This window comes from Nanorana parkeri, unplaced genomic scaffold, assembly GCF_000935625.1.
Source record: "Nanorana parkeri isolate BGI_ZX_2015 unplaced genomic scaffold, ASM93562v1 scaffold403, whole genome shotgun sequence".
NCBI lineage: Eukaryota > Metazoa > Chordata > Amphibia > Anura > Dicroglossidae > Nanorana > Nanorana parkeri.
Window position 1 is genome coordinate 1214418 of NW_017306671.1, and position 13760 is coordinate 1228177.

General features: G+C 43.9%; 1 protein-coding gene across 1 annotated transcript in view; it reads right to left on the reverse strand.

Moving 5' to 3' along the window:
- LOC108789519 (LON peptidase N-terminal domain and RING finger protein 1-like) overlaps nt 1-13760 on the reverse strand; it is a 65786-nt gene that overhangs the window by 28015 nt on the left and 24011 nt on the right. The window contains exons 3-4 of the mRNA XM_018559553.1: nt 13593-13715; nt 10668-10805 (exon numbers count right to left, since the gene is read on the reverse strand). Coding sequence (XP_018415055.1) covers nt 10668-10805; nt 13593-13715 — 261 coding nt within the window. The remainder of the gene's footprint in view (nt 1-10667; nt 10806-13592; nt 13716-13760) is intronic.

Genomic DNA, 13760 nt, shown 5'->3' on the forward strand with positions numbered 1-13760 from the left:
CAGCCCTGACACATCGGCTTGAAAAAGAAGGTATTGCCTTCGAAATGCGTCGCCAGCACGAACCCAGGACCCACTGAGCGTTTCTAACACTCCATCTCTCCACTGAGCCAACATCTCCTGACCTTTGGGCTCCGCCCCCTCTGCCTCTCCACACCTCAGCACCGGCATCAGAAGCTGACAGTTTGAAGACACAGACTCGCCGGACCATCAGGAGGCCCCAGCGTGCATCCACCTCCGCCTCCACTCCGGATCCACACTCACCCCCCTTCCAGCAGGCATGTCACAACACGAGGGGCCATCGTAACACCTCGGCAGCTGCACTACCCACCCTCCAGCACCGCGTCTCTCCCCAGCGCCGGACACTGCAGACATCCAGCAGGACTGCCACGCCAGCACCCACCCAGAGGATCATCCTGCAGCCTTCCACCCAGGCACTACAGGAGCCTACCTCCATCGTTGAGAGCCAGCCTTCACTTTCCTTGCGGTGAGTTACAGAATCTCTCCTTTGTTTTGCTCACCTTCCTCATCTCACCTCACTATTTTTGTGTTTACATCTGCTCCACCTGGTTACACCACTACACCACCCATCCTAAGAGGCACTGTCTCCCGCAACTGCTCCACTCCATCTCACGACCTTCCTAAAAGCAAATGATCAACCTACCATAGGTGAGTACATCACCTATCCCTCTCACCAGGCTTCACCACATTTATTGCGCCAGGTAGTGGCGCTTCCGTTCTCCAATTTTTGTTTCCTTTTAGACAGCAGCTAGTAGCCTGCCAGAGGTTTGGCTTAGCCGATCCAGATGTAGGATCGGCTGAGTCGAACTCCTCCTGCACTTCGGGTCGGCCAGCACATGCTGAGCGTGTTCGGCCGACCTGAAGCCACCCGATGTACGGCTGATTTCAGCCGTATCAGCCTGAAGTGAATAGCCGAACATCGTTCGGCTCACTTCAGGTTGGTCTTTCACTCGGCTGCCTACGGCAGCTTAGTGAATAGACCCATTTATCTTTCTTCCATCAATCCAGTATTTAAAAGAGTTGAGCAAAGGTAGATATGCTTGAAGTCCACTCTGTGTGACCACCATGGCCGTCCCCATAGATACAGTGGAGTAAAAACATAGCCATGAAGGGTCAGGGAGTGTGTCATTCGCAGGATCACCAGGTAAAAATAAAGGAATTAAAAGCCAGAAAAAAGAATGCAAATGCAGCCACCACGTATAAGAGATAATAGGCTGAAACATGTAAAAAAAAAATTAAGGGTGTAGATACACATTAATGTTTAAAACACTTTGTTTGTATTTACAGCTTTAGAACAATAACATTACAATGAGTCTACAGCACAAGGTCAAACAGCAAAAAAGGCAAAGTGAAACACAAAACTATCTGTCCGGAATAAACAATACATATAAAACGCGTATCATTTTTTCCGACACGTAGCCTGTAACTGCGCTTCACTTTGTATTTAAAGCTTTAGAAGAATAACATTACAATGAGTCTACAGCACAAGGTCAAACAGCAAAAAAGGCAAAGTGAAACACAAAACTATCTGTCCGGAATAAACAATACATATAAAACGCGTATCATTTTTTCCGACACGTAGCCTGTAACTACGCTTTACGTCTCAATGCCTCCCTGTCACATTCAATTTTACACGGGCCTATGGATAGTTGCCATAGCAAAAACAAATGTACCCTCTAACGATTTTTTTTTTTTTTGCTAGAGAAATTCGCATTCTTAAGATAAGACTTTTTTTTGTTATGTTTGAATATAAATCATCATTGTCAAATTATGCACCTGGAATATGGCAAACGACACTTTTCATTAGATAATGCCACATGTTTTCTATTTTAATTTGAACAGAAAAGGTAAGTGTATTTCCTATGCGCTTATTAACGATTTAGCTCATAAATATGTATATAAACACGGTGCAGGCTAGTACACATTAAGAAGGAAATATTAAAAGATGAAATGTTTAAAGGAAACAAGATCAATGTTGTAAGGGAAAATGTATACAGTTTATTGGATTTTATCCTCAAGCTGGTCGTGGAGGAATATGGATGTTTAAAGAATATGATGTATTTACTTACATACACATGCCAATTTGCATGAAGATAACGGAGAGAGTCAACAACTGTGGTATAATTAAAGTATAACTCTCCTTCAAGTCATTGTAGCAAACGTAAAGTATCACTCAAATCTGGAATTACATTCCTTTAAAAATGAAATAAGGATGCATTTTTAAGGTTTAACTCCTGAATTTTAGTGTCACTTTAAGTCAGGGGTCCTCAAACTTTTTAAACGGGGGGCCAGTTCACTGTCCCTCAGACATTGTTGGGGCCGGATCAGGAAGCCAGGAGTCGGGTCATGACATGCTGCCCAGCTTCCCGATTGGCTAGGCAGCAAGCTTCAGTTGGTAGGCAGCCTGGCTTCCTAACCAATCAGTAAGCTGGGTGGCACGTTCTGACCCACCTCTTGGCTTCCTGATTGGCTAGGAAGCCGGCTTCACTTTTTTCTAGGCAGCCTGGCTTCCTGACCAAACAGGAAGCCAGGTGGTACGTCATGACTTGCATCATGGCTTCCTGATTGGCTGGAAAGCAAGCTTCACTTGTTGGTAGGCAGCCCTTCCTAACCAATCAGGAAGCCGTGACACGAGTCATGACGTACTGCCCGGCTTGCTGATTGGTCAGGAAGCCATGCTGAATAGAAAAAATTGCTGCAATAGAGCGTGCTGGTTACTACTTAAACCGGCGCGCGCTATGTGCAGCTTCTGAGAGTTTGAGGACCCCTGCTTTAAGTAAACGTTATTTATGTGTCTTGTTACTTCCACTGCTCCTGAAGCATTCTTGAAAAGGGATCATTTTTGGATCAAAGAAGTTGTAAAAACATGGGCTAAAATGGTGCAGGAAGCAAACAGCTAAGAGGAAAGTGCACAACCTAAAGCAGGGGTAGCCAAACTCCGGCGCTCCAGCTGTGGTGCAACTACAAATCCCATGATGCATCTCTCTCCAGGAGTCATGTGGTTGTGAGAATCTTGTAATTCCTCATGGGATTTGTAGTTCCACCACAGCTGGAGGGCCGGAGTTTGGCTAGCCCTGACCTAAAGAAACCATTAAGAATTCCTCTTTTAATGGTAGGTTTCAGTAACGTTTAAACGTTTATTAATCTGGGTTACTGCACTTTGTCCCTCGCTCCCTTAGCTGAAGAAGCCCACAGTAGAATGTTGCGTCAGTCAAAAAGCTATGTAGAACAAAGTAGGCTTTACAGACTATCATGGCGACTATCAGACTATCAATGCTCAAAGGGCTTTATGAATCTTCATTTTGCTTGGTCAAGCTGCCTACTTACGACACTTTCTATCAACCTCAGCAGTTCTGCTTCAGCACACTGACCTCCACTGAGCACCACTTTTACCCCATTGTCCTCCATATTGTCTGTTTTACCTCTTTACCTTCACCGCAATGTCTATTCATCCTCCATAATGGTGAACTCTTTATCTGTTTATCTTCTACCCTTTACTGCCCACCTTCTGCCCTACTCTCTCCACACCACCTTCTGTTTAAACTGAGAACCTCTTCCCACTCTTCTACACCACTTTCCATTCATGGTGTCAACCATTTCCGACTGACCTTCTGTCAGCAGCCAGACAAACTCAGAGGAACGTCAGACTAAGAGGAAAGTGTGGAACCTACTGAAACAAATTAAAATTCTCATTTTACTTGTCAAGAGTTCTGTAAAGTGAATTACTATGTAACCTGCACTAGCGTTTTGCTCCTTGCATCCTTAGGTGAAGAAATGCACGATTCCACAATAGAATGTTGCACCAATCAAAAGTTTCTGTAGACAAAAGTAAACTTTGAAGACTATCAAGGCAATGGTCGAGGTTCATAGGGCATGATAGATACTTCCAAAGCCTGAAGAGGCATAGAACAACAAGAAGGGACACAATAATTGCTAGAAATGTTACAATTTAAGCCAACTTCTCCTAGATTCTACTCAAGTGTCAAATTAACATTTTGCAGCTTTGTACCCAGTTACCTAGACATAACATTTACATTTGTATAGGTGATTTGCAGCTCAAGTAACAATCCAGACCACTTTGTGTATGATTCTCTGCACTGTGCAGCAGTTCCATTTACCATTGACATAGGTTGACAAAATGGAAGTAAAATGTGGACAGAGTCAGTAAAAAATGGTGTAGAAGAGTGGGGTAGAGTTAGGAAGGTTAGCAGAAGGTGCAGTGGACAGAAGGTGGATATGGTAAAAAAGAATGTCTGTAGAGCTGAACAGAAAGTGGAAATAGTGGAACACAAGGTGGGCAGTGTGGGACAGAAGGTGGAGAGCGTAGGACAGAAGAAGAACAGACAGGGGAAGAAAATACACAGAGCAGAGAAGAAGATGGAGACTAAGTAGAGTGGGGAAGAAGGTGGACAGAGTGGGGCAAAGATGGGTTGATAAAGTTTAGACCAGTATGGAGGCTGAGCAACAGTGGGGTGAAACTGATGCACAGAGGTCACTGTGGTGAGACAGTAAAAACTGTTGAGGTTGACAAAAAGTGTCAAAAGTGGGCAGCTTGACAAGCAAAGAGTGTATCCTTTGTTAACATGCTTTCCATGTATTCTTAAGTTTTATTAAACTTACATTTACCCATTGGAAGAAGGTTTAACTACCACGTACTCTGAATAGCCACTCTGTAATGTACCCAACAAACTTAGAATGCTGAGTAATGCAAATGGCCCAGGTAAACAGCTTATATTGCTGCCTTCTCTGGCCCACTGCCTCATGCACCATACAAGTGAGGTCACCAAATGCTCTTATTGGCCCACATACTCTTCCCCTCTCGGTTTTCATCACACTGATGACCCTACATGCACCCTCCTGCTAATACTGGCTCACATGTTCTCCCTTGTCTGTTTCTGTCTGAGAAAAATGAATTTTACATTGATAAGAACAGTCAGATTTTGGTTGAATAGGCTGAAACAGAAAGAAGCAACAATTTTTTAATACCAAAACAAGCTACAGATAGACAGGATTGAAGTATTGAAGCTGCGTTGTATAAATAAATAATATAAAGTGTACACTAGAGGGCTCCACAAGATTGGTTAATAAAACAAATTATCTGATGAAACTGTGATACATTTGTATTGTGGCTTGAAATCTACATTGAAGCCTCCAGTCTACCAAGCACAAATATGAAATATAGTCATTGATTGACCATAGTGATTTAGGTGCAGTCCAGGTAAGTCTGTCATGGCTATACAGCTAAGTTTAATTTTTATTTCTGTGATGTAAATGTCAGCAACAAAAAATGCAGTTTAAATCAAAACTCCAAGCAAACCACTAAGTTAAATGACTTGTGTGTGAAATGTAATACTTATGTATTCCAGAATCCTGCGCACTCCTTACCGGGTATCCCTGACAGCGTGGGTGCTCGAAGTGACCGCGGATGGCGCCGCCAATACTGAAACTTGTTAAAGATGTCACTAGCACACCATAAAGAAGTGAAGAACACGTCTGTTTATTGACGCTTCATGTCAAAATAAATAGCAATGTTTTGGGGCCACACAGGGTCCCCTTCATCAGGCTTGAAATGGAATACTGTCCAAAGATCTGGCAATTCCTCTTTGCCAGTTTTGTCATCCAGGCACCCCTGTCTCATAGCACATCCAGGTCTTAGAACATTCTGCAAACTACACTGCATATAAGCAATACAGTCTGGTCCATGATCCACCTCAATTTTTGACTGGAACATAAAGGCCCATTAGCACACCGATAACCCTTCTGCTCTCTCCTCCAGTACACCTACTCTCATGTGCATTGTGCAAAGCAATAAAGACCTGATTGGCTCAAATTGCTGACCCTTTTCCAGCATCAGTGTTGCTGTGTAGGGGATTGATCACAAAAGGCTGATAACTAGACAGATTTAAGTACGTATACTAGTTCCGTTAACTATTTAATGATTTTTAATGCCTACATAGATGGATTAAATATGATACATTTGACTTTCTTTCAAAGTTTGCTTTGATTGCAACCCTGTAGATTTCAGTTTACAGTAAAATGAACTATAGGTAAATACCTCATGATCCTGCCAGATATAGGTATGCCCTCCAACAGGATAGCAACGCTGATTCCCTTTTAGTGAAATCAATGCAGCTTTGTTACCCTGTGCAGCCTCTGTAGTCACTAAGCCTACAGAGTTGCTTAAATGTATAGGTTGAGGAAGGGGGGTTTATCAGCTTTTTCATCACCGATAACCCACTTCCTAAATGCCAGTGCCTTCATACCTATGCTTTGGTGCTAATAGCATCTGCTGTTCACATTACCTGGGGTTTACAGCTAGCACGGCTTTTCACTCCTTAGGAAGTGATGTAGGGAGTCCCCTAGGATTCCTCCTTCTGACTCTGACACTAAATAGACTTCTTTAGGTTCTGTAGAGATGCCTCAGGGGCAAATAAGATGGTGTATGTGGTGCATGGACCAGGTCATTAGCAAAAAAGGATTGGGGGGGCAGAATGTACAGGGGGAAGGAGAGCTTGTAGTGCAAAAAAGTAAGCCCATGAAGAGACCTTAATTGTGTAGTGTGGATAACCGTCCTCGGGTTACATTGGACCTGCTTTGTGTTTCTTGGGATGCTGTCAGTCTTACATAGATCTGTTCCTGCTGCTCCAAAAGCTCCTCAGTTGCAGACAAAGGCAGATCATTATGCAGCTCCTATGCTAGGATTTGCAAGTGAAACCCAAATGTATGCGTTCCAGTAGTACTGGGATTGAACACAAAACAGAGGGAGAAAAATCCCATCTACAGAAGCCCTAAATCTGCTGGGACTTTAAAATTCACAAAGAGTAAATGGCTGGCATTATTAGTATGTATGGTGGAGTGTTCACATGGAATATGAGGTTATACACAAAATCTGACCAACAACGTTTTACATATTTCAAACAATTTCAAGAGAATAAACATAGAGAAATATGTACTATATATTGTTATTTGTTCAGTCATCTTTCATATAGCTGAATGCCTTTTCTGCTGTTTATTTAAAGTAAAATACACTCCAGTTAAAACTTAGGACTAAAGCTAGAAATTAGGGCTGCGGAAATTAATGATCGATTAAAATGATTTTGATCAATAATGAAAACACTCACCTCTCCGCCCGCTTCCGGGAGTCCCGCCGGAGATCCGGTTGCGTCACGGACTTCGATGTCACCGGACTCCTCCCCCCTTCCCCAAGTGGCTCCGTTGGCAAACGAAGGGAAGGGGGGAGGAGTCCGGTGACATTGATGTCCGTGACGTCGCCGGAATCCTACCCCCTTCCCTTCGTTAGCCGGCGGAGCCACTTGGGCCGGTGAGTTTGCCCAAGAAACTTGTTCTGCACGAGCGCCAGCCAAGGCATTGGCCTATACACATACAGCACAGCAATGAAGTAATAAAATGAACTAGGATCACACTAATCCAGCACGTTATTATTCTGAGTTGCCCCACTCAAGCGGCAGCCATATTGAGTGGGCACGTGAGATTAATAACGTGCTGGATTAGTGTGATCCTAGTGTGATTCATTGTATTACTTCATTGCTGTGCTATATGTGTATAAGCCAATGTAGTTGGATCTGTATCTGCGTTATAATTAATCAAAATTAATCAATTAAAAAAAAATGTGATTGATCGAACACGAAAATTTTAATCAGTACCAGCCCTACTAGAAATGCATACAGGAAGCGCACCATAAATGTTTGGTAAATTATATCTAAAGCTATTTTTTTAATACAGTAGGGAAGGGCTCAAACCCATTGGGTGCTGTCTGTATTCCACTGGAGAAATATCCTGTCACTTCACTTGTAGACTCAACAGAAAGTGAAGAAGTGAGTGGAAATGTCTCCACAGTAAAGTCCTCGTGAAAATGGGCACCATAACAAAAGGAAAAGGTATATCTCCCCCAGAAGGGAATATGAACAGCAATGAAAACCTGACAACTTTCTAACCCTTCCTTGTAAGTCACCCTTTCTAAGCTTCCAAAAATATGCCTGTGCCTGAAAAGACAGGTGTAGGCTGGATGGAGCTTGTCACCTGGATAAAACGCATCATAGTGGGGTGGTCCCACGTGGGACTTCTGTGTACATGTCTGTAACAATAAAGTTTTACCAGAACGCTGTCATCATCCGCTTGTAGTCATCTATTGCAACTCTTTTTCTAACCCTTCCATACTATTCCAAAAAGTGTGTGGGGGGGGGGGGGTTAAGTATACACTTGTATACTTCTGAGTTTGTAACAAATGCAATAGTTAAAAAGAATTATAACACGATTCACCATCAGCCTCCATATACCGTAAATGGTCTGCCGTTCCAGGATCCAGTTTCAATATGCAAAACACCTACCGGTAGTTGTTGACATATTGGCACAATTAACAAAGCATTATAATGATGTAGGAAACTAGTGCAAGTGGTGTGCAGCACATTAACAAAGCAGAGAGACCCGATGCAGGTCTATCTGTGCCACACACACCAGTTTGTATCTCAGAGTAAAACAGAAATGAAGTTGTCGTTTCCACACCTAATTAACAAAGGAAATGTGGCAGCTTTCAATATAGAAAACGGCTGCAGATTCCTGCCAGATTAGACCTGGCATACAGGATGTGAACAGTCTGCCAATAACCTGGCACACAGCTCACATGCCTCTCTCTGCCCGTGCAGTGATCATACTACATGGGCAGAGCCTGCATAAAGGCAGAAAAAGCTTCTTTCCCTGCATATATGCCCAGCTCTTAACTATGGCAACACAGGGTCCTACTGCCTCTCAGCAAGCATGGTGGAGGAAGGAAGACAGAGGGAGGCAGAGCAAGCATCTTGCGCTCTTCTGCTTTCTATGCCATGTCTGTAGCAGACATGGAATAGAAAATGGAGCAGATCACTTCTAATTAACAAAAGGGCTTGCCCTCCCTTTTTTAATTAGGAGCAAGATAGTTACATAGTATTTGAGGTTGAATAAAGACATAAGTCCAACCTATTGCGTGTATGCATTTATGTTTGAGCAGGTGTGTGCGTGTATATGAGTACATGTTTGATTCTGCTCTTAAGAGTACTGGTACCCAGTGGCGTAACAACCGGGGGTGCAGCAGGGGCGCGGGCCCCGGGCGAAAAGTGAAGGGGGGGCGCCGGCCGAAAATTGCACTTTCGGCTAAATGCCGAAAGTGACATTTTCCTGCCGTTTTGCCGGCGCGGCCGTGATTCCTTTCATCCCCGCTGGGACACAGAGCAGTGCTCAGCACAGCAGGGATGAAAGGAATCAGAGAGAAAATGACAGCCGGCATTGTGAGCGGCCGGTGTCTTTCCTCCCACACCGCTCGGCCGCCTATCACAGTGCAGCAGAGCGGTGTGGGGCGGAGACAGCCAGCGCTGTCACAGGAGGCTGGGCTCTCCTCTTGCAGCCTCCTGTGACAGTGTGTGTCAGAAAGGAGAACGGGTACAAGCACCCCTTTATGTTATGGTCCCCAAGGAACTTGCCCAGGAGTTTCTTGAATGATTCCACACTCTTAGCTGAAATCACTTCCTGCGGCAGCGAGTTCCAGACCCTAACCAGTCTAACTGTGAAGAACCCCTTGGGCCCCGTGTGTTGACATTTATTTTCTACCAATTTTTGGTGGTGCCCTCTGGTCTTTGTTACAGAGCTAACCGTAAACAGTTTGTTAATAATGTTGCTGTTGCCGTTGAACAGTTTATACAAGAAAATCATGTCCCCCCTTAATCTCCTAACCTCCAAAGAGAACATATTTCATGTTAACAACCTTGCTTTATAGTTCAGGTCCTCAAACGCCTTAATGAGTTTGGTTGCCCTCCGCTGGACTTTTTCCAGCTCAAGGACATCTTTTCTGAGTATCGGTGACCAAAACTGGACCGAATTCTCCAGATGTGGCCGAACTAGTGATCTGTAAAGTGGCAAAATTATAGACATGTCCCTGCAATACATTCCCTTCTTAATGCAAGACAGGACTCTGCTTGCTTTGTTTACAGCAGTCTGGCACTGCAAGCTGTTCTTCAATCTGCGGCCTATAATGACCCCCAAATCCTTCTCCGTTTCTGACTTCCCTAGTGGCACACCCATAAGTGTATAGCCCATTTGCCTATTTTTATCTCTAAAGTGCAATACCTTACACAGAAGATCTGCTCCCTTTTCTCAGCTTAGAAGAGTGGTAAAGGCTTCATGGCTCCACAACGTTATGTTAATTTCCCTCCATTAATTCCCCCAAATATACACCACTTTTGCCTTTAGATACACTTTAAGCTATCAGCTTTAGGCTACTTCAGAAAGTACACTCCCAGTGACACTGTGAGGTGTTCTCTGGATTCTTGCTGTAGCGGACTAAAGGAAACACAGATTAAGATAAACTTTTAGGATAACTGATTGCTTTCCCTTGTTTCCTGAAATTGCTCTATAGCAGGAAACTGTTTGGTCTTTCTTGCTGTCTGTAACCCTTTTGGAGAGATTCTCCCTCTCTTCCTGGCCTGGCAGAATAACAAAAATTAGGGGGTTCTCCATAACAGGGACATAGATGGCAGTAAACATGAGCAGATTCTCAACCTTCCCCACTCTAATCCAAGAGTTTGCTAAAACTGCACTTATCTGCTGACATGTCACTGTAGATAACTCACAGTGCCCCATATTATAGAAAGTTCTTTTACCTTCACATTGATACTGCTGGCATGAAGGGGGAATACGAGAGCAGTAGAGTCTACAGAGGACAACTTCAGGTTTTGAGACAGATCATCCAGTAGATCAGTCAGAAGAGGAGGCACAGGACGACCAAAATCTTTCAGCAACTAAAAAGAAAAGGAATTAGAATTTGCAGTTGGCAGACACAAACTGAAAATCAAAATGTTTAAATATTAAGGTATTGCAAGTCACTGCAACCACAAAGTACTGCTTTCTGTTCTATAATTAATGAAAATAAAAACATATCTTCAAACCATCACATTGTGGTGGTAACATGCGGTAAAACATGCCAACACACCATGCATGCTGTATTCCGTTGAGGTTCTGTTCATCATGAACAGGCTACTTATTGCAATACACTTAACCATTCATGGTGGCACACTGCGTTCTGGTGCAGGTAGCACCTTTAGGAGAATCTGTGTTTTGACTATGCAGGGCAATGCAGACCATCATAGGAGTTTAGGCTACACTGACGTAGGTGGCTACAGGCGGGTGGATTGCTATGTTCAGATGTGACCAAATGCCAACTCTGGACAGAGCAGCACTCTGTGCTATGGCCATATACAAACTGGCTGGCTAGCTGCGGCCAGAAACTCCATCTCTGAATGCAAAGCGTCTGCGTCCAGGGCCAGTCAGAGGCTATTCTTGGATGAGTGGTTACATGCAAACAGTGGCAGTGGTGGAAATCGATTTGCACAGGTTGCAAATCTGGCTGTAGCTGTATAGTCCCTGATTCTTGCTGCCAGAGGTCCTAATCACCCATGTAAATGTAGCCTTATATATACCTTCCATTTGTTGAGCCACCTGTAGAGGAAAGCCCTGTATGCGTAACAGGTCAACAGATTTGTAGCATACACACTGGGCTATGGACTCCTCTGTGACAATACTATTTAGCTTAGCTCTGTCACATAGGTGAATCACATGCTTCTCCATTGTTAGAAGTTCTGGTATTTCCTTTGCCAACCAGCGCTGAACAGATCTGGGGGTAGGGGTGGGTTGGTTGGGGGGGTTTGAAGGAAAATAAACTACAGGTATATCCTGTTGGAGATGGGGGATTAAAGCAAATCTGCTACTTTTTCCTGAATGTGCAAAGCACAGATCTAGTTTAAGCGGTTAAAATTTAGGGGGTTATTCACAAAGCTAGCTGAAGGATCAGCTGTAGCTTCGGCTGATCCTTCGGCTGGCTCCGGCCGCCGGGGCCCTTCGGTTCAGTTGCCCTTCGGCCAGCCGAACACCTCGTAGATGACAGCTGGGTGAAGCCAGCCGTCATCTACGACTGGCTCCGCCCAGTTGTAATGACAGATCAGCGTCCCTATGTGACCTGGGAATGCTGAACTGTCATTAAACAATGACAACTTGGCAGAGCCGGATGTGAATTGTTATTCATTGGCCAGGACCTGAAGTAGCTAGAAGACTCTAGCAGGTCCCGGTCCTATGTGAATAGGGGTGAACGGCAGCAAGTGAGCTGCCGGAGCTTCGGCTCAGCCGATCCAGATGTTGGATCTGCTGAGTCGAACTCCTTCTGCACTTTGGCTCAGCCAAACATGCTCTGCATCCCCTTTCTCAGGCAAAGACATGCAGGTGTCTTTGCCTGAGGAAGGGGATCCTGTGTGACCCGACACGTTTGTTGCATTTGTATGATATGCTGCACCACGTCAATAAATAGACGTTTCATTGCATCGCAATTGGAGTGCCGGTGTCCCTGTTTCTACGTATGTAACGGCTGTCATCCGTTGATCACCGCAGCACCCATTTTTGTCTTTCTTTTGGAGTAAGCGGTCAGGAGTGTGATGGGTTCATGGACTCTTTTGAAATTTCAACCTGCCACCAAAACCGATAACTCCTGCTACCAGCTAATGTGAGCAAGTTGCTGTATAAAAAAGGATCAGCCCCCAATTACACTTTTCCAAACCAAGCTACAATCGACAAGTAACACACAGCTTAGCTGTAAACCAGCACCATTGAAAATAATGTGATTCTTCATGTTGAGTGTTGTTGTGCTTCTGGAAACACAAGGCAAAATGCTCAGATATGAATGGGGGCTAAGTGCTAAAAGAGCACTTATCCTTTAAATGGAGTTATACACAGGTATGACGATTCACACTGTGAGCTTATTAAATTCTTAGCTGCAGCCTTGTAACCATTTCAGTATTCAAATCAGCTCAGGAGAACTTCAAATCAGCTCCTTCATCCGGCAGCATGGGATGCCCTCAAGTCACAACAGTCTAATTTGCAGTCATTTTTCTGTTAGACTAAAGTAATCATTTTGTAGTACTTGTTCAAGTTAAAGTGTATCTAAAGCTAAGGCTTTTTTCTTTTAGTTTTGGATAGAGCAGTGAAAGGTTAGAACCCCTGTCAGGTTCTCTAGTGATTTTTTGTCCTGGTGATTAGTTGCCCTGGACCAATCAGTTGGGACAGGTGCATTCCCTACTCTGCTGCTGTCACCATGGGGCAAGAAATCCACTTGTCACAACCGATTGGACTGGGAGGTGGGTCAGTCGCAGTTTTGCATGGTCTTGTGGGAAACTTAGGCGAACTGGGTTCGCACCAAGCCCACGCATATCATTAGTCACCATAATATAGTGCAAATCTTTCAAAAGAGACACTTGTTTGGGCAACAACTACCTAAGAGGAGATTTCCCTGACTTTAAAAACATTTCCTCTAACTTCCCATGGTGTCTATAGGACAAGAAGTGAAGGGAAATGTCCCCAGAGAGAAGGGTTCTAATCAATCTCTACCCTATCCAAAATGGAAAAAAAGTTTTTACTTTGCATATGCTTTAAGAAAGTGTCAAGTCTCTAAAAGGCCAAAATCTATGACAGCCCAGTTCGCTTGAAACGCCCTTTAATTACCAAGCAAGGCACAACCCTGAAAAACAGCAAATCTGTGTTACCTGCTCAATTTCCTGATGGGCTTCAAAGAATTGTGGGTTCAGTTTCATGCAATGCTGGAAATTAATGAGAGCCTCTTCTTTCTTTTCCATATTGAGTAAAGCCACTCCTTTTCTGTAGAAACCCTGCACAGAATATAAAATGAGAAATACAGTTCATTTAAACCAAAT